Source organism: Pseudopodoces humilis, chromosome 23, assembly GCF_049639895.1.
Source record: "Pseudopodoces humilis isolate 2021_Gansu_Grassland_sample_001 chromosome 23, ASM4963989v1, whole genome shotgun sequence".
Taxonomy (NCBI): Eukaryota; Metazoa; Chordata; class Aves; order Passeriformes; family Paridae; genus Pseudopodoces; species Pseudopodoces humilis.
The window spans coordinates 1,997,424-2,019,057 of NC_142222.1; the positions used below are offsets into that span (position 1 = coordinate 1,997,424).

Genomic DNA, 21,634 nt, shown 5'->3' on the forward strand with positions numbered 1-21,634 from the left:
GCAGCAGCAGAGCTGGCTGGCTGTCCCGGGAGGCAGCAGAGCTGGCTGGCTGTCCCGGGAGGCAGCAGAGCTGGCCCTGGCAGCTGCAGCATCATCCTGACAACCCCCTGCGCTCCAGCAGTGTCAGCGATCAGCCACAGCCGCCCTGCTCCACAAGGAACCTGCCCTGACACGTGGAGCTGCAGGGACGCTGCAGGGGCAGCTCAGCCCCAGCAGGACTCCCTGCAGGCACAGGAGGAACACGCTGGAGCCCTCAAGGGTCACCACGACAGCCCCTGGCCAAGTCCTCTACCCAAGGGATGCCCGGGGAGCTTTAGGACCCTCCTTCCTCCCAGCCCAGCTGACGCACGGAGCAGGCACCGCTGGAGCCGCTCTAGGAAAGGACAAAGAGGAAGAGGCAGCAGAGCTGAGGCTGAAGCCACCGACAAACTGCAGGGGTGAGCTTGGTTACAGATGTGCGGCTCTCCCCAGGCTGCCCTGACCTGAAGGCAAACCACAACCAGGGACACAACCAGGGCTGGAACAAGAGCAGTGGGTCATGCAGGCCGCTGCCTGCCGTCAGTCAAATAACGCTCCCCATCCCAAACACAACCTCGACACCTTTGGCATTCCTTAGCCAAAAGCTGGAGGCCCAGGACTGGCAGCACAGAGTGGAGGAATGATCTCCAGCCCATGTCAGTGTAAACCCACGTACTCAGCTGGGAGCTTTAACACTTCTGCATTACAGAATCACTCAGGCTCTTTAGGACAGCTTTAAAACTCCTTCCTGCCCAAGTTCTGACACTGTTACATACTTGGACTTTAAGTAACTTTTAATAGGACTTAAGAACTCATAAGAACTCTGTAACTTGTCAGTGCCATGGGCATTCAGGGAGAAGAAAGTTTTGCTTTGTGTAGCTGAATTTGTGTGTAGCTCCTACACAGTCATAAACAAAAACTGCTATAAATAAATCACATTTTAAATCCACACATAACTAAGTTGGATTTTCACTGAGCAGCTGTTGCAGATACACTGCAGTTAAGTCCTAATACCACAGGGGGTTTTATGCAAATACTTCTTTTCACCTCAGCGAAGATATTCTAAATATGCAATCATTAATCTGCATTCACTAATTATGTCATGGCATTTTAAAACTGATACTACTCAGCCTTTCTCCCCCTGCAAAAAAACACTTGAAGGCACCAGAATATGAACTATTGGCCTGTAAAATTTCACTTAGAAGAGCCATTAAGCTCCAAGTCACGTCCAAAACCTCTATTTCTTCCCTGAAGATCATCCAGCACCTTTCCCTGCCACAAACCCCACAAACCAAGGAGAAAGCAGACCCCAAACAGAACACACCCAGTCCCAGTCCCACCAGCCGTGACTGGCCAAGGTACAAACCCTGAAAAGAAGGGGAGAGAACCCCACAACCTGACAGAATCCACAGAATCCCAGATCCAGGGCACTGCTGGTGCCGCTGGCAGAGCTGAGGTAACAGCAGCGAGTCAGTTCCAGTTTGTGTTACACAGACTTTCAAATATTATCCAACATTAGGAAATGAACCCCAAATCAACACCCGAACCCAAACCCACACAGCCACGCAGCCCCCAACAGAAGAAGAATTAAGACAAGCTAGTGAGATAGGCATTCTCAGAGGGTCTGTACAGCTGAGCTCTGCTTTGTAAATTAACGTAAGGAATCGGTTTCTGGTTGTACTCTTGTTTAATGTAGAAATGAAGCATCACAAAAAAAAAAGACCTGTTGTGCTTTTTGGCATTTTCCACTGACCCCTGTGAACTGTACAGTAAGTTGTGTTCTCCAGAAACAGAAAATGGAACTGGGTTGGAATACAAAACTCTTCACTGGTATAAACAAGGTATGGCCACCATCAGCAGAGGAAGAGCCCATGGGAGAGGAAAGGAGGAGTGGCTGCAGCAGAGTGGAGCGTGTGGAGCTGTGGCACTGCCAGGAATCTCTGCAGAAGCTCACTGGGTACAGACAAACCATCAATTCACTTCCTAGCTCTGGATCTATCACACGGATATCATTTGCACTGATCAGACACCTAAATGAGAGAGTTCTACTGTCAAAGTGAATGCAGGGGCAGAAATATTAAATTAAAGCCACTGGTCCAAAACCGGTTTCTAGCAGGCTGGTCCACTGTGGTGTCCTGGTCCTGCTCGGGGGGAGCACTGGTGGTGGCACCGAGGACACTGTGGTTGCTGGTCTATGGGATCTGTACTGGTCCAGTTCAGGGCATCCACAACAGCACAGGTGGCACTCAGCGAGAGGATGGTGCTCTCCAGAGTGGGTCTTTGCCACTTCTCTTGGTAAGGCAGCAGCCAAGGCCAGCACATCCTCCCTTTGCTGGCCATTTACCATGAGCTTTGCTACAGTGATACAGCAGCAAGACCTTTCTCCTACAGCTCCTCAGAGTACAGCTTTTGTTCTCTCTGTGAATCAGCAGAAAGCTCTCGATGAAACCTTCCATCCGTAATAAGAATGCAACTCTTTTGAACTCAAACAGTTTTATTTAATGTTTTTTTGCAGGCTTTCTGCAAAGTAGCTTCTTTTGAAAGAAGAGAGAAAGAAGGGGTTTTTTTTTTGGGAATACCAAGTTAAAAATGTGAGCCGAACTAAACATGCCATACACATGCTGAGAGGAATTTAACACACATTCATCCGTATGGGCACTCTTCAGTAGACTGGACCAGTGTTTCAATGCAAATTCCAGCCCCCAGAGAACTACATGGTTTAGATTTCACAGTATGACTTTTCCCCCTGTAACCTGGGGGAAAAAACCTTAACTGGTTAATTGACCAAGTTCTTAGCTGCTCTGTCCATCGAGGTTCTGAGACATCAGAAAAGACTGGACCACTTCTTCTGTGGACTGGGGGCTGGTGCTGACGTCCTCCAGCGCATCCGTGACCGAGAACTGCCGGTCCCGCAACCGGTTCCAATTGGCCAAAATGTTGTGGTACTCAAACACCTTCTCATAATTGCCAATGGAATTGTACAGTTTAATGAGACCTCTGTAATCGTATTCAAGTCCACTGTATCCTTCACCAAAAAGCTTCTTTCCTAGAGAAACCCAAGAGAAAAATCAAATTGAGAGGTAAAACATGCACGGGCTGCATCCGAGTTCTCAGGTTATTTTTACCAACAAAGTTTTCCTATATTCTCCACTTATGTTCTAGCCACAGAGCGTTGTCTAGAGACAAATAGCCAAGTTATTTCCTAAAAATGTCGAGCTTAAGTTTCCTGTAGTCACTTACCAATTGCTATGGATCTCAGATAAAGCTTTTCAGCATTTTCATACTGGTTCATGTCATAGTTGTAGAGGGAGGCGAGATGGCCCACGGAGAGGGCAACTTCATAATCCTCCTGCCCTAGGAGCTGCTCCTTGATCTGGATGGCCTTGATGTGCATTTCCTCTGCTTCCTGTCAGGGCCAGATTCACACAGGTCAGTCAGACACCACTCACCACCCCACAAAAAGGGGAAAGTTAGCTTACAGAAACTTAGCTGTGTAGCAGCTTAAACAATAGCATTTTGTAACAGGCAAAAAGTAACAAAGCCAAACATAAACCAAGTTCTCCAAATTCTTTAGTTAAGTGGATGGGCAGATTGCAGCACCAAGCTCTGTCACCCTGGGAGGGTATCATCCAGCTCCATGGATTATTTTCGTACAAAGCTTTTGGGGTGAATGGTAAAGCACAGTTTTTCCAAGCATGGAACTACCAACTGAACTTAGGGGTTGTGGACATTGAAACCCCTCATTTGTAGTGACAGATTCCAGCTGTCTTGCAGATTTTAGGTCAGGAGTAAATCTTACCTTGAACTTCCTCATGGACTGATACAATCTGCCCAGGTTGCCGTAGTGTTTGGCTGTTTGCACGTTGAACTCCCCAAAGGCTTTTTTAGCCAACTGGAGCGAGGAGAGGTGCAGGTCATGAGCCTCCTGGAGCAGCCTCTGCTCTGTCTCCTTGTTGTGACAGTCTATGGCAATCTCTTCCAGGATAAGCGCTGGGGGCAGGAGACACAACTGTTACAGAACTGTGCCCACCCCCAGCTCAGAGCCAGCGACCCCACAGGTCCTGAGGACACAGCTCACCCAGCCTTGTGCCTGTCACAGCTGCTGCCACTCTGCTGTGTCAAACTCCCAACACATTTTTATATTCTGTCATTTCATCTCCCCAGTCCAACTCATCCGGCTAAGTCTTAACAGCTGGGTGTTTTTGTATTTTTCTGTATTGTAGTTTTTTGTGAACACCAAGGACTACCAACACCTCCGTTGAAAAAGACAACTTGAGCTACACTGCCTGGGAGGGACCAGGACAAGCACATCCCAGTGATGCAAACAATGAAGGGAACTACCTTTAACTCTCTTTGAAGAGGCCAAGAGGAGATGGTCTTCTGGGAGAATATGAGTGATAATGCCAATAGCACGTTCAGCATGGAATCTGAGAGAGGTGAAATAAAAAAGCCAGGGTATGTTTATGTACATCAGCAGTTGACTGACAAAAAATTAGAAATATGAATGCTTTTTTCTTCATTTACAGCACTAACTGTGCTGCTGTGTGTGGTACTCACAATGCATTGTCGAATTTCCCAGAGCTGTACTGGTGAACATACGAGGAATAAGCCAAGTCTTCGTGAGCTGTAGCTACGTGGATGTTTTTACCTCCAAATACCGACTGCCGGATATCGAGCGCTGTCTGCAAGGGTCCCAAAAATACAATTTCATCAGTTAACACAGATAAAAAACCCCCAAATTCATCTCTCTGATCAATCTACTGGCTCTGAAATTCTCTACATATTTGAGACATTGATTACATAAAAGACACGAGTCAGAGGACGACAAAGAAAGCAAAACCCCATAGCTGGCGGTGTTCAGGTTTTTTTTTTCAACATCACAATTGCAGTAATTAAATCAACTATTCTTTATCTCCATGAATTAACTGCAACATCTGAGAGATGAAAAACAAAGAGAAACAAGTCCTGCTGCCTACCTGATAGATGGCAACAGATTGGCAGATATTGTCTACGTTGAGCAAGTAAAATCCGTAGTCTAGTAGTGTGTCAGAGTATTTGGGGTGCTTGGCTCCAAAATGCTCCCTGCACAAACACACTCCCATTACAAACTGAGGCAAGCTGAGTACAACTTTAGAAGGGTTTTTTCTGGAATGGCCCTTACCTGGCAAGGTACACGGCGTGCTTTATGAGCTGCTCAGCCTTCTTGAACTCCCGTTTCACCACACAGGCCTGGGCAGGGGAAGGGAAACAGGTGAGCAGCTCTGCCCCTCCAGACACTGCCACACTCACTGTTGTTTTATATTTCAAAATATTCTTGTGGCTATTAAAGGACTTTTTGGTTATTTAAGAAAAGGAGCACAGCATTAATAAACTTCTTATTTTGTCCTGCCTGACTGAAGGGATTGTGCTGTACCTAGTCCAGATCAAAGAGGGATCAGAGCCCTTCCAGGGAAGGTGACAGGTTAACACTGTCACAATGGTTACTCATGCAGCTCTAACTCGGCTTCAGAAAGACACAAACAGAAACAAACCCCCCCACCACTCTGAGACAAACACAAACAACAACCCCGAGGAGAATTCTGGAGGTAACAACGTCTCCTCAGCCATTCTTGACAGCAATTTAGTCAAAGCAGCAGAGAGATTTTAGATTCACCTTTGACGCTTGTCGTAGCACATCCACCACTACTTTTACAGGCAGCCCAACTGTGATCTCCTTCATGGCTTCTATGCACCATTTATAGGCCTGTGGGACAGAGGGGCACCAACACAATGGAGCTGGAACTTCACAACATTGTCACACTTAGAAAAAATATTACCTGCAGCTGAAAAGCTGGTCATTTACATTCCAAAATTTAAAATATATAGTTTGATTGCTTACATATAATGAATTGTCCAGTTATGTCTTAAAAGACAAACTTAACCACTTTTAAGGTTAATAGTATGTAAGTATTTTATATTAATCTAAGGTTTATAATATTACAATGACTTTTACAGACAGAACAGGGTATTCTATAATCTTTAAGCAATTTTCACAATTCCCATTGTGCAGGACAACACCCTGTCAGTGAACTTAGGGGTTAAAGGAAAACCAGTTTATGGGGCAGTTCCACTTCAGACCGTTTTACAAACCAGGTGCAAAGACTGTGTTCTGCTATTCATTTTCAATTATTGAAACAAGCTTTTATAATATTTCATTTACAGGTGACCAACACATACAGGCAAGGTAACACACGTTGGTCCAAGTGCTGCGAAGAGCTCATTGACTAACGGGGAAGGACAGACAGGAACAACAGTGGATACAGGAATTATGGCTCTGGCAGTGGCACACAGGTCCCAGGGAGATCAGAACCAGGACTAACGAGGCACATCCAGGAGGTGCCAGTGCCAGAGAGCCCCTATGGCCTCACCTCATCGTAGTGGCTCTTGGCGAAGAGCAGGGCGCAGAGCTCGCCGTACAGCGCTGCCTTGTTGGCCTGCTGCCCGTGCTTGGCCAGCTTGTCCATGTAGGACTGTGCCAGCTTGAACGTCTCCTCTCCCAGGTGGTACTTGCAGTTCCCGTTCCGGACGTGCAGCAACCTTGGGGGATGCAGAGAGAGCTGCTGAGGGAGCTGGAGGAACCTCTGCATGCAGCAGCACCAGGGAGCTCTTGGGGGACACTCCCAGGGGTGGAGCCCTGCCAGCCCAGCACTGGGGTCGGTCACACACCACAGCTGGGCACACGGCAGGAATTTCTCCTGCTGGAGATGGCACAGAATTTTACCTATTGATACAGTTTTGCATTGAACCACTCTGGTGTGTGCCTTTGTGTGGCTTTTTCTGTAAAACCCATTCTTCCCAATATTGATGTGATTCCATTCCCCAAAGCCCTGCCCTACAAAGTCTGAAATCCCTTCCACCTCGTTCCCAAAGGGCGCCACCTCCAACAGCCATGCTAAGTCCAACACAGCTCATTTTCCTACATCCCTAGGCTTTTCTCCTAAACCCTGAGTAGCTCCAAGCGGGAATTTCTGTGCTTTGGGGCAGGTCTTCACATAACATTTAGTGACATCCATTCCACATGAGATCCAGCTCCCCGAGGAGAGACCATTTTATTGACCACAACAACTCAAACACCTCCTGCTCTTCCCTCTCCTGTCCTGAAGGATCAACACCCAAATACAGCCAGTAACACCCAGCACTGGTGAAAGCTACTCCTTTTTCTGCAGAGAAGTAAAAGTTCCAGCTTGTGGCACTTATTATAAAGAAAAGAATATGTGCATGAGCACAGGCTGATGCTCAGTGGCTTTAACGAGGTGCATTTGGAATGGGTGTGTTGATATTCCAAGCCCCAAGGGCAGAGCTGGATTCCCAGCCAGGGCAGACAGGGAATTTTTGTGAATTAACCTCCACTGTCCCTATGGAAATGTGTCATTAGACAGTGAGTAACAGGCTCAAAAACACCAGGCAAGGCTGGGGAAATCAGGGCAGCACAGCACAGGGAGAGAACTGCACAGAGGGAAGAGAAGCAAATTGAGCTGCATTGCAAAGAGGCTCAAACTCTGACTATGTGGGTTAATGTACAGGAACAGCGTTTTAGTCCTGATATACATTAGGATAAAACTTCCAATCATTTGTTAAAGGAGAAGGAATGAACAGTGAAGTCTTCTGCTCAGTTTCTTTTCTAAACCTGTTTCCACTTGCTCCAAGTGGAGACTTGGGCTACTGCAGCCATTCCCCCAGTAATACAGCTCAGTTCAACCTAAAAACTCAGCCTGTCCAACACTGGTCCCTCTGTTTCCCACCCAAATGCATCACCAAACTCAAACAGTAATGAAGGGAAAGAGCACTCAAACACTAAAGAAAGGAAATAAAGCCCCCATTTTCCTAAGCAGGGCATGAAGTCCGAGCACATGACAGATGTGTATTTGCTGCACAAAGAGAACATCAAAAGCAAAGCCCTTCAAAACTCTGCAAAATCCACACAAACTCCAGCTCTCCAGTGGGAAACAGCATGGTGTCTCAACAACAGACAGCAAAAAGCAACACCCACATTTTTCCTTAAATAAAGCCTCAGAACCAAACATGATGTACAAGTGCATTGTGTGCCTGGTCACAGGAACATTCCAGCAACAAGAGGCAGGAATTATAAACGAGAGAAGAATTAAGAAAACAGTTTTCCTAAAGAGAAAACAAATCATTTTGCCAACACCATTCAGTTGGGAGCTGCCCTGCAACATCAAAACCAAGGAGCCCAAATCCCATGTAATGGAATAAGCCAGTGGGGATAGCACTGCAATTTAGATAAGCTCCCAGGAAAGATCATATCCAGTGTCTGGATGCTTCAGTGATAGTGTCTAGAAACAAAGAAATCTCTCCCAAAACCAAGCTAAGCCTAAGCCAATCCTCTAGGATAAGCAGAGTTTATGTGATCCAGTTCTGAGTAACAAAAAATCCTTTATTAATCCAAAGGAATCTTAGGAGATAAAGCCAAGAGGAAGAGAAAAGGCCGCAGGACGTTTATGCTAATGGCTCTGAACCTCCTTTGATGTCTGCAATAACAGCTTTTGGGGACTAACCTCCCCCAACAAACTCAGTCTCTCAGAGCCAACACAGCAGCTTAGGAAGTCTAAAACCACCGGAAGAAAACAACCCAAGAATCAGCCAAATATGCAACAATGAAGTGGGAGAGCCATGTATTTGTGTTATGCATTTGTACCTTATTGCTTAACATAGAATAATGAGAGAAGGCAAACCAAAAGGAGCACCACACTCTCAGGAAAGCAGGGTACAAGCTCAGAAAAACCTCACACCTTCCCAGCTTCTCTGCAAAATTTACTACTGCCAGGACAAGGAAACACTAAGCCGTGCTTAGGCAACACAAAACTTCACGCATTTTTAAACTGTGTTCTATTAAAAATGTAATGTAATAATTCTACTCCCAGAGATTTGACTCGTTAGCTTTAGAGCAAGAGCTGGCACTTAAAGTGTCATACTTCCAAGATGCTGAAAGTCTGGGAGATGTCAGAACACTTCCCACTCCCCCTGCTGCCCAGAGGGGGGATGTCCCAGCAGGCCAGCAGAGTTCCCTAGGGAACAATGGATGTCTCTACCAAACAGAGCCAACACCCCAGGTCACAAGGGCTCATTCTAACACAGGATGCTTTCTTCTAGCACAGAATGAAAATCTCCTTTCCACACTACTGTCCAGCAGAGACAGTTTCCTTTTTTCCATCCCTTTCTTTCCCTTCTTTTCATTTCTATTTGGAGAAGGTGACAGAGTTATTTTTAAGCAACTTATCCAGCTTGCCAAAGAGCCTGATACAACGAGAAAACTTTTTTTAGATTAATTAGAAGGCAAAGGACCAAGCAGTAACTGTGGCTCTATATCCATCACTCCCCAGTTCTAGGAAGCTGGATACGTGTGCCCAGGCTCCTGGCATCATTTCTGGAATGCCAGCCAGCAGAACCAGGCAGAGCAGCGTTGCCATGGCCCTGGGGCTGGCACAGGACAGCAGCAGCTCTTGGCAAAGCCTCTTTACTCTTTGTGTCTGCCCAACCATAAACAAGATGCTGGGCTTTTTTTGGAGCAGCTTTCCAAACAAGTTTTGCTCTAGATTCAGATAAATACAGCACATGCTTTGTTCTTTGTTACAGCAGCTAAAAAACCCAAAAACCCTACTTTAACTCTGCCCAGCAGCCTCCAGGTGTCCATGGGCACATCTGGAGTGTGCAAAACCAGGTTGCTCATGGTGAGAGCAACAAAACCCAGCCAGCTCCTGCTTGCAGTTCATCACACTTTGACACACAGGGGGAAAAGCAACAGAGGCCTCTGTCAGTGAAATGTGAACCTCCATAGGCCCTGAGGAACAAGGCAGCTTCAAAACTCTAACAGCAAAAAAAAAACCCCAAAAAACCTTTTCTAAATGTTTTCAGCTGTGGCTGGAGGTGCCCACAAAAACTGGATATCCAGATCTTTATCGAGGCCCAGAGCTAAGCACTCAGCATGGAGCAAGAGAACTCACTGGGTATGAAATCAGGAAAGATAAGTTTTGCCTTTGTTTCTGCTCAACTGTATCTATATTGTTTGGATTTGGATTTGGCAAATTCTCTTTGTAGTAAATAGAATTTCAGCAAAGTCCAACACAGAACATTCCTTCATGTGCAAAAATCCTTAGGAAAACAAGAACTGCTGGACCACTCTTATTATCCAGCAGTGTTACCCATGAGAGATTACACAGGACAGCAAAACATTGGGTTTTTTAATCCATTGTACTGTGCTGCCAACTTAGAAGCTGAAAATCCAGGGATTAGTGTAAAACAAGCACCTCCTGATCTTCAACTCTAGCCAGGAAAGTGTTTTGGTGCAGCAGAACACTGAAGGAGCATCTGGAGCTGGATGGCTCCATGGTTTCCTGGGAATTCAAGGTGAGCTCACCTCACACAACACTCCACAGCACGGAACCAGTGAAGAATTTCATCGTGGAGGGTGCACAGCTGAAGGCAGGAAAGGAAAACCTTCTCAGCATCACTGTACCAGCCTGCATCTGACAGGAACCCCCCTGCAAAAATCAGCAACAAACAGCAATTTGAAGAGCAAAACACATTTTCAAGATAAAAAGGGTTTGCTCAGGTGATCAAGATGATCACTTCTTTCATAGACCTGCTTCTACAGACAGAAATCCTGTCAAGGTCAAACCCTCCTGACCTGGAAAGGATGAAACGTAAGAGGAGAATTCTACAGCTGAAGGAAATAATACTTTGGTTTACAATGTTTTTTTGGTATTACAGAGTTTTCCTACAGATTTCTGTCAAAAAACCCCAACAACTTAACTACATTAAAGTCATGCAAATTCCTCATTGCATCTGCAAACCAATTTTAAATCTGAACTGTTTGAACTAAAATGTCTACACATTCTTAGATATTAAAATCCAATATATTTCTTTTAAGAGACCAAGTAGCTTTCTAAAAATTCCATTCCATAACACAGTTCTTTAAAAGGCCTATCTTTAATTGGAAAAAAATTCATGTTAGATTAACTGAAGCTTGCAAAAGAAGAAAGCCAAGAGCCCATGAGCAGCAATTACCTAAAACAAAGCCAATCTGGATTGCTTTTTCTTTCACAGCAGCATCTGACTCTGCAATGTAGGAGCACCGTCTGCTGAAGGAATAGGCCAGGACAGAAGCAACCTTGACTCCATGGTCCATCAGAGCCTGGAAACAGTGATGGAGCAGATGTCTGCAACAAAGAGAAGCAGAGCTTGGTTACACACAAAGGTCTGAAAGCAGTCAGTTGGCTCTCATGAATTCGAAGGACAGAAATTAAGCCCAAAGCAGATGAGTACAAGCCCTGCTGTGAGGCTGCAGCTGATGGATGCCAGGTGTTGGGCGATCCAACGCAAAGTAAGGGCACACAGCGTTCTTTACAGGGACACCCTCTGCTGGAAGCCAAGCACAAGCTGCCCACACAGGATTCAAACTGGGAGACAGCGTTTCCAGCACAAACTCGCCAGGGAGGAGGCCCCAAATCCCCCCTCCCTCCCCCAGCACTCGAAGACAAACGAGCAGGGAATGGCTCCATTATCATCACACACGCGATGGGCGGGACCGGTGACTGAAGACTCAAAGAATTACAAAGAGGTTACAAAGAATCTGCTCTAAAACAGTCAAGTACTGTAACACCACAAACCGGAATATTTAATGACAGGAATACTCTTCAAACTGGGACAATCCTCTCAGCTTCCCTCAGGAATTGCTAAATCAGCAGGAAATGGGTGCTGTGACTGTCACTCGCAGGGACTCTGGTGTTGAGTAACCAGGGGGGGTTTGCATCGTTTGTTTTCTTTGTTTGTGCCTTTTCTTAAAGATCTCTTCCTAGATGGAGAGCTTTTGAGTTGAAATGAGAATTATTTATCTATTTGGATACTCACCTTTTATCTAAAGCTCGTAGCACCTTTGCAAAAACTTCTAGTTCACAAAATTCACTACCCAGCTGGCACAAGCGGCCCTGTTGGTAAAGCTGAAAAAAACAGGTAAATTAATCTTAAAATTAAAGATTGAGCTTTTCTGGGAAATTCAGCTTACTAGCAAAGATAACTTATGATGAAATCTAGATTTTTTTAAGCACTGAAATTCATCAGGCTAAAAAGTCAGTTCCTGTATCAGAAGATTTCAGCTCAGGAGCACAATTTCAGTGTTAAAAACCGAGCTATGAGAGATCCACAGGTGATTGCAAGGGGGTTTTTTTTAATCAGTTGATGTATTTTCAGGTGTTTGTACCCTCCTGCAACACCAAAAAAACGCCACGTGTAAGCTACAAACCCAAGGCAAAACCAAGAAACAAAGTCAGCAAAAAATACAACTGACAGTTTTGATACCAAATGCTTTCAAAACATGTTTAAATAACACAAAATCTAGGATGCAGCAATGCAAATATATCAGATATACATAAACCCACGAGTTTATTACAAATAAACCACAAGGGGTCACTCACCAATACCAGCACTACAGACACGCACCAGCCCTGTCCTCACTGACACCTGAGCTTCCACAGGTGATTCCTCACCAGTAAATGGGAAAACTGGAGTCTGATCATGCATTTAATAAAAGCACTGGCTTGTTTTTATGCCCACAGTGATTTGTGCCCACAGATAAGCAAATTCATCGGCTGAGTTACTCACAACAAACCACAGACAGCTGTCCATGCAGTGCATGGTTAAGTTCTGCCACATCAGGCTATAAATGCTATGGATTTACACAGGTACAAAGGGACTGTGCAAATAAATGTCAGAGAAATCCATTGTGAACTATTAATTCCCATTATCTAAAAGGCCCTGACCCACAGATGAGCCCAGGTGGGAATGTGACCTAAGGAAGCACCACTCCACACCTGCCACAGGCACCATCAGTGCTTAAATGAAAACATTAATATTCCTCCCAGTTTTAATAATGCCTTAAAATGCTTCCAGTGATAAGTATCTAGTGCCTGCTTCACCTTTTTCTCCACAAACACTGGGAGCTGATGGATTAATATTCCAAACACAGCACATGAGAATATCTCCAGCCAGAAATTTAGTTCTAGTCAACTCTTCTTATAAAAGCACAGAACACTGGCTCTAGAGCACAGCGAATTTGTTATTTTAACAACACAACCTACAAAGAAACTTCAAAAATACTTTGACCTAATAATGTCAATTGCCAGAAATGAATATTTTCCTTTATGTTATCTATTTTGCTGGGGGAACATAAAAAGAAAAAAAAAGGAAGCCTTTTAAAAACCAGAGCAAGTTTGCATGCGAAGTTACTGCTCAGATAAAGCAGCGTGTCCCTGCACTTCAAAGGAATCACAGCTCCTGCTGGAGCTGGATTCTCTCTGGCACTGAAGGAACAGCCAGTCTGCTGTATTTAAAAGCTACAGTCATGGTTAAATGTTCTCATTCCTTCAGCACAGCTGTCTCATAGCAAATGTTCTATAAAACCTAAAACGTATTTTCTGCAGGAAAAAAAAAAAAAATAAAAGGCTGTTTAAATTGCCTGGTATTCCATGGCCAAAGTGAAGGTGGGCATCCCATCAATAACTGAGGAGATCATTTCTGAAGGAAGCTATCCCCAAAGCACTGCAGCAGGATTTAAAGCAAACAAAAATATTATCACGTTTCACAATTCTCAAGTACAGTATCACTCCCTCCTATCACCTTGCAGTACTAACCCAAAATCCCAGAGATTCCTGCTTTATCAAAAATTAACCGTAGTAAGACTTAAAAATTTATGTATTTATGAGGTTACATAAACATTTCTTGTAAGGAGAGAATCCCTCTTACACAAGATTCTGAAACTGCCAAGGAGTAAATGGCCTGGTGGGGTGGGAAGGAGGGGGAAGCTCCCACAGGACCCTCAGTTTTGGAACATCAGTAATTTTGGGCACATGTCAAGTTTGGCTCGGGCCCCAAAGTCTAAGATGCAATTTTTCACTGCTCTAACTTGAAATACAACATCTTTGGGACTCTTACTATCCCTGTAACCCCTTCCCTCGACACACTGGCAAACATTTTGAGGAATTAACTCAGCTGGAAGCCTCTTGGAATTGTTGTGGCTGTTACAGCAATATTTTCAAACGAAATTTGACATGGAAATAGTGAGTATACGTCAAACTGTGAAGTAATTCCAGGAGATCCAGTAACACTCATTGAGAAGCAGTTGGGAGGACTGAAGAAATGATTCTCTTGTTAAAGTTCCAGAGAGACAATTCCTGACCACAGCCTTGCTACATAACATGAAAACAAAACAAAACAGTGGTTCAAGAAAAACATGCCCTGACATGAACACAGAGCTCTGGACTTCTAAAGAACTATTCTGAAGAGAGAAATGTCGTTTAGACACCAGCTTAACCTACTTGGAACCTACCAGGGATTTCTTTTTCTTTAACCATGGAAAAATGACTCAAAGCCTGCAAGATGACTCCCAACTCCATCAGCTCACACATGACTTCTGGCACTGGGGACAGGTATAAATGTAATATACAGGTGGATTGTTACACACATGCCCAGTCCATCTGCTGTGCCACCACAACCCTTCTCAGGCTCTAAGGCTGAATGTTGAATTGCATGTCCAGGTGGGTGTGTTACAAAAGCTGCACATTGTGGTGTGGTGTCCCCAATTAAGCATATTAATGACATTAACTTGGAGCTTTACTATTATATCATAATTCTATTAAAGCTCTTGTTTTTCTCTCCCTGGGTAGGTTAAGCTAAAAAAACCCAAACAACCAAGCTTTCTCTAAACATAATAAAAAATATTTTTTAAAATCATTTTTTAAAGCAGATGGGGGTTGATTCCAGCCAGCTGTACAAGGATCCTCTAGAAGAGGAACTGAAGAAGATGCAATTTGAAAAATATGCTCCTGTTGCTCCAGTTTGGAAAAGGATTGAAAAACATGGATATTTCAGTAAGAATTACAGAGGAAATCCACGAAGCTCCCCAGCATATTTTGTAATGCCTAATATTGTAATATGGAGTATCAGGCCAGACTGGGGAAGGACAGTGTACTTCACAGACAACAAAATTTGGGAAAAAAAGTTGGGCTGAAATCACTACCTTCCTTTTCCAATCAACAAGGAAAGAAAAAGTTTTACTCAGTCAACAGTTCACTGAATCAATCTGTTGGCAAATGATTCGTCACTGAAAATAACCAGTTCGAAATTTAGGTACATTCCATGCTTTTAAATCAATTTCAAAATTACCTACAGACCCTCTGGACAAATGCTGCTTCTACTGGATATTGTTCAAGGTATAAAAAAAAAAAAAGGAAAATTCCAGCTCTCCTTGGAAAGCACAATGCCAGCTACCAGGCTGATCTGTATAAACCTCAATCAAGCAAATAACCAAGAAAAAAACCAACGTTACTAAGCTAGCATTAATTCAGAGACAATTTTTAGAGCCCAGTGCTTGCATACCCCAAATGTTACCACCTGCTCTGCTCCCTGGGCCAGAGCACCAGAGTTTGTGTTCCAGAGTCCAGCACAAGGGATACAAAATCTGAGCCCCACAGCCAAAAACGTGTGAGTCTCCTCAGGAACTGGGAAAACTCAGCCTGCTTGGAGCTCAATCAGCTCAGAGGAAATGAAGTGGAAATAGGAATTATTGTTCAGCAGGAGCTCAACATCTCTGTTCATGATGTGACCTCATTATCTCAATTATGATGAGTTCTGGTGTCTCAGACTCAACAAGGATACTGAAAAGATAGGGAAGTTGGAAGATACCAGGGTGAGAAAACATAACCCACAGTTAGAGCTTAAAAAAAAAAAAAAAAAGCAGTCCGGGTAGTACAAGTTAGAAGACAAGAAGTTTCAAACCAGTAAAGACATAACAAGGAAAGACAGTTCAGTTCACATCTAAATTTAGACTGCAGAAATAAGGCATGTGTTAATAATAATAACTGGCAAAAACTCGTGAGGTAATAATTCTCCTTCTCTGTGAGGCTTTAATTTGCAGAGGTGCTAGAAGGATCTGATTGAAACACAGCAGCATTCTGGGCACACTCTGCTCCTGCCAGGCGACAGAGAGGTTGTGTTTTACACATGTGTGAAATCATCACTGCTTCCCCTCAACCTTTCATTTCTAACCCCCAAACACTGCACAACAAGGGGAGCTCAGTAAGCTCACCTGGGGGTCACAGCAGAAGCCCCTCAGAAAGCTCGAGGATGCTCTGGCTCCCTCACTCTGTGTTGGTGACCTTGGTTGCATTTCCCTGGGCAGGGAAGCTCAGAACTGAAGCAGCAGCAGAGCCACACTTCATTTCAGAGGGAGTTCATCCTTCTCACCCCTAGAGACCGAAGCCTTGGGACAAGCTTGTTTTATTCTAATGGACAGAAATTATGCTTATAATTATTCTCCATAAGTAAACTCAACCTCTGCTGCAATGCAGAGAACAAACGTTCTGCTGCTTGTTGTTAACAGTCAGCAAATTCCTGTTTGTTCATTTTCTTTGGTTCAAAGAATACCTAAACGTGACAGAAATCAAGTTAATGGCATCTCCAACTGCTCCTGTGGTTAATGATCTCACCAGAAGATGTTCCAAGAACAAATTATTTTCAAGAAAAATCAATTGAAAGCAAAGAGAAACACACAATCCAGAAAAGACACTCCAAAAGGAAAATTAACATGGCACAAAACTCCTTGTTAACCAATACAAGACCAAGACGATACTGGCACTGTGTAACTGCAAGGAATACCTGGGACAGAGAACTAAGGCAGCAAAGCACCTTGAGAGCCAAAGTCATGAGATAATTATGCAAAATACAGTATAAAGCAGAGGCACAAGGGGAAAGAACTGAAAACTGTACAAGACACTAACTAGAGCGTTCAAAACCTGACTTCTGCCTTCTTCAACAAACTTGATTCTTTACAAGGGAACATCCCCTCCCAAAACATAATCCCCACCCCAACAAACTACAGAATATACTAAGTTCATTTTCTCTGGGTTTATTTTGGTTGGTTGGTTTATTCTGTTTTGGGTTTGTTTGTTGAGGTTTTTTTTTGATTTGCCGTTTATTCCAGCTGTCACTACTTTTTAATATACAATTTTGGCATTTTGTTCATATGCTGAATCCCAGTTATATGAGATCCAGTATATTTCTTTCTTTGGCTTCTAAAACCTACACACCCTCTCCCTCATCCTCCCCCCAAAAAAAAAACAAGCAAGAGAACCTAACTAGTTTAACTAGGAAAAAACCCAACCAGGATATACACAAACTTGGCAAACACCCAAAGGAAACAAAGGATGATATGGGTGCACATTTTTATTTTTTCCCCCCAGAGGCAGGTGTTACTTGTAACAATACTAGTTATTGAGCTCCTCAAAATACAGCTGTGATTAATAACACATTTAAATATTTTGTACCTCAAATGAAGGCTTGGAAATTTCCAGGATATCCTCACAAGCATCCTGCTCTGCCTCTTATTTTTCTAATGGTTGCAAGGAAAAGTCAAACAGTGCTTGAAAAAAAGAGATATGCAGTGATACCCTGCTGAAGCAGAGCAGGTTTGTTGTTTTACCACAATCATGATTATTTGATAGTGCCTTGTTTTGAGCTTTAGTCACTGCTTGAGAATGCTCCAGAAAGATAAATATGCTCAGTATGAGGAACCTGCCTGTTCCTTGCCTTCACCTTGCAGCAGAACCCACTTCTTTTCAAAGCCACAAGAACATCCTCTGCAGCTATCCCAGACCCAATCCCCACTCAGGTTTGTAAGGCATGTCCCAGAAGTTAACAATTCTGGAAGATGTAGAGGTAAAAAAAGTGGATTTGGTAAGAAGTGGGAAATAAAGACAGTAAGTTATGACAATAGAGCCAGACACTGGATTAGAGGGTTCCCTGAGGGAACAACACCAAGACACTGCTGGCATTTTTCTTCCTTTTTAAATAACAGTACATTGACTGCTGCTGTATCTCACCTCCAGCTTCTGAATCAACCTGGACACGTTGGTGAACCTGGGCAAGCCTGGCAAATATTGAGTGATCATACCAATAAATGTGATAAAAACATTCTTGTATGGCCACAGACAATTAACTTCCGTAGATCAAAATAATATCTGACTGGTACCACCTTTATTTTTTGCAAAAATCAGTGGTAGTTTCTCAAGTACCACAAACCATGACTAATACCTAAATAAAAATTATTACTTACAAGTCATACGTGTAAGATTTGAAAAATTTCTTATTTCTTTTAATCATCACAGAATGAAAGTAATACAGGATACTAACAAATAATTGACACACTCCAACACAGCAGGAACAAACACCATGTAGTCAAACAAATATTTAGAGGTCTTCTAGTCTGTCTTACTCCAAAGACTGTTAATAGCTTTGGAAATTCTACTTCAGCTTTAAGGAACTCAATAGTCAGGACATAGGGAATATGGCTCACCGTGAACTGGGATTTAATATCCACCTAATAGTCAAAATAACTACCCAGAACCAAAACAGCAAAACAAGCACCACACACCATGAGAGGGATGCTGTCCCCAGCCTAACCTCATTCAGCTACCCCTGAATGATACTTTTGATGCTGTTGTCATTCAAACAGAGACTCAAGAACCAGTTACCAGGTGTTCTATAGGTGCACAGAGAATCACAGGATGGTTTGGGAGGGAAGGGACCTTGAAGTAGTTCCAACCCCTGCCAAGGGCAGGGATGCCATTCTCTAAACCAGGTCACTCCAGGCCCCATCCAAGCTGGTTGTCCTACACAGAAAAGATGACACCGAGGACACAGAAGGCCATCCTGCTCTTACAGCTGCAGAACACCCACTGCAGGCATGGCCCAGTTTGGTTTATTCTGAATGAGGACGTCCTGTGGATGAGGGCTGGTAAGAGGAATATTGGTACACCTTACACAGTTCAAAAACTCCAGTTATGAAACACAGAAATTACAGGAAAAGTGAGGAGGAATGGCTTAAAACTGACAGAGAACAGATTTAGACTAGAGATTAGGAAAAAAATATCCAAGGTGGGTGAGGCCGTGGCACAGGTTTCCCGGAGATGCTGTGGCTGCCCCATCCCTGGAAGTGTCCAAGGCCAGGCTGGACAGGCTTGGAGCAGCCTGCGTGTCCAGTGGGAGGTGTCCCTACCCATCGCAGGGGTGGAATGAGATTTTCTTTAAGGTCCCTTCCAAACCAAACCAGTCTGTGATTCCTTGTAACCACTGCCGTTAACAAATTAACCACTGTCCATACAACACAAGCACTGTTTTGGGGATAGGCACTTATCACCTTTATTGTCATCTGCCCAGCAAGATGACAAACCCACGTACACAGGCCGAAGAAATGCACTAGAGTCTCCTCAGAAATCAGATGTGCTCCTGGATCTTCTTCAGCATGGAACAACTCCATGTGAACCTGATTCAAAGCAACCACTCAAAAGTGCTAATAAAAGCATAAAAAGTCAGTGATCCATTAAGCTCACCTACAGATGAGTTTTTAAACAGCTGGGAATAACACACCCTTGAATATTTCTATCATCAGAAGGACGTTTTGTTTCACGCTTTTAAAAGCCACAGAGTACCATCCTCTCACCTGAATGAACATGGGAACAGGCAATGCCAAGGAAGCTTGTCAATGGCCATACTTATTAACAATTGAAGGTAACCTCCAAAATATTCTTCCACATTGTGATTTTCATATCTTTAGTCTTTAGCTGATGTGTCAATCACATCATTATCTGTGAGCATGCTCATATGTCATAAAAATGGGTTTCCATCCTTCTCAGCACCTAAGGCAGACATGAAATAATCAGGGCACAGAAAATGTACATGCCTGTTCCAATGCTAGAGAAGCAATTTCCCTGTCTCCAGCAAATAAACTGCCCTCCATGCATAGGATGGGTCATCACTGCCGGTTCATAAAAATTAGTCTAAAGAATTACTTCATTTAAAAATTCCTAATTGTTTAGAAATTTGCTGGCAGAAGAAAGGAAGGTTATTCCTCATCTTAGGTTTTTGGGGGTTTTTACAGACATTGTTTCTCTCCTGATGAATGCTCACTTCCAGCTGTTCCTGCACATGAATGAAATGCCTGCTTAGTGGACAATAAGAATTTAATGGACCATCTCAGTGCACCTTTTCTGTATATTCCAGGGGCAGCTGAACGAGGGAACAGCCCTTTCACCAAGGAATAATTTAATGCTAATAAAGCACAGCATTGAACAACTATCAGTTCTTTCCATCTGGTTCCTACCAGATCATTTATACTAGACCACGGCAAACTGCTCCCTCAACCACTGACATCACCATATCCAATACATTATTACAAAAAAAAAAAAAAAAAGGGGAAAAGGAAAAAACGTATTCCAGCAGAGCCAGCTTGATCTCATCCTGGCCGCACGGCTCCCCAGGGGCAAGACGCACCTTTCCCCCACGACCCCAAGGCCAGGCCCCGTCTCCGCGTCACCTCCCGAGGGCTCCCAGCCCCTCACCGCGGCCTCGGGGCGGCTCCCGGGGGCAGCCACAAGGCCCCGGCATGGCCCAAGCCCGGAGCCGCCTCTCCTCCGGCCCCACAAGCCCTGAGCCCCCGGCCCGTCCTTCGGGCCGTACCCCGCAGCGGCGCGACCCCGCAGCCCCTCGGCCCCGACCAGGCCGGGCCCGGGCCGCCCCCCGGGGCCGCTTCTCCTTCCACGTTCCGCAGGCCCGGCAGGGCCCGGTCCCGCTCGGCCACCGCCATACCTTGTAGTACACGTCGAACTGGATGTTCTCGGGCAGCGAGCGGATGTCGCGGCGCCGCGCCCGCCCGTAGCTGTCCACGACGGCCGAGATGGCCGTGTTGTAGAGCGTCTCGGGCACCCACTCCAGCTCCACCGCCGCCATCTTGGCTGTGCGGAGCCGCCTTCCCCTCCCCTCCCCTCCCTCCCTCCCTCCCGCTCCGCCTCACGGAGCTCCCGCCTCCTGCTCGCTCCGCCTCGCGCCCCAGGGCTGCCGCTGCTCCCACAGCCCTGCCGTCTCCGCCTCACAGTGCTCCCGTCGCCCTGTCCGCCTCAGGCCCCGCGGCTCTGCCCGCTCCGCGGCTCTCGGCCCCCTGCCCGCTCCCCCTCACGCCCCGCGGCTCCCGGGGTCCCTCAGCCCTACCCGAGCACGGGCGGGCGGCAGTAACGGGACATTGTGAGAGAAGCACGAGGGAACCGACTTAGGGAGAAGTAGGGCAGCGCTGTGGGGTGGGGTTTTGTGGAGGGTTTGGAGCATCTCCCTGATGAGGAGAGAGTGCGGCAGCTGGGCCTGGTTAGCCTGGAGAAAACTGAGAGTCCCCTCTCGTTACCGCATAATGAACTCCTCAAGGGCGGCAGAGGATGGGGCCAGACTCTCCGGTGATGCCCAGTGACAGGATGAGGAGCAATAGCCATGAACTAAAACACAAGAAGTTCCACCCCAACACGAGGAAGAAGTTGGCATGAGGGAGGTAAAGCCCTGGAACAGCTGCCCCGGGAGGGAATGGAATCTGCCCCAAACCCATCTGGACACGTTCCTGCTCCAGGTGGCCCTGCCTTGGACTGGATGGGCTGCAAAGTTCCTTCCAAACCTATGGATTCTGTGAATCCCTGCGGGCAGCCACAGGGAGTGAGCTGGGATTGACCACAGCCCACACCAGCCCGAG

At 45.2% G+C, this 21,634-nt stretch overlaps 1 protein-coding gene across 2 annotated transcripts; it reads right to left on the reverse strand.

Moving 5' to 3' along the window:
• Positions 1–1,686: 1,686 nt before the first annotated feature.
• On the reverse strand, positions 1,687–21,240 carry APPBP2 (amyloid beta precursor protein binding protein 2). Of its 2 annotated transcripts, none has more exons than XM_088066057.1 (13): positions 21,112–21,240; positions 11,926–12,014; positions 11,083–11,234; positions 10,433–10,556; positions 6,426–6,594; positions 5,672–5,761; positions 5,180–5,247; positions 4,995–5,100; positions 4,576–4,700; positions 4,360–4,445; positions 3,818–4,008; positions 3,259–3,424; positions 1,687–3,064 (listed from the first exon to the last, which is right to left on the reverse strand). In XM_088066057.1, exons 1-13 carry the CDS (start codon positions 21,223–21,225, stop codon positions 2,811–2,813), a joined length of 1,734 nt encoding a protein of 577 aa, XP_087922183.1. In that variant the 5' UTR covers positions 21,226–21,240; the 3' UTR covers positions 1,687–2,810. The 2 variants fall into 2 exon arrangements, with proteins under 2 accessions (XP_087922183.1, XP_005525750.1); XM_005525693.2 differs by lacking the exon at positions 21,112–21,240 and adding an exon at positions 20,713–20,891.
• Positions 21,241–21,634: the final 394 nt, after the last annotated feature.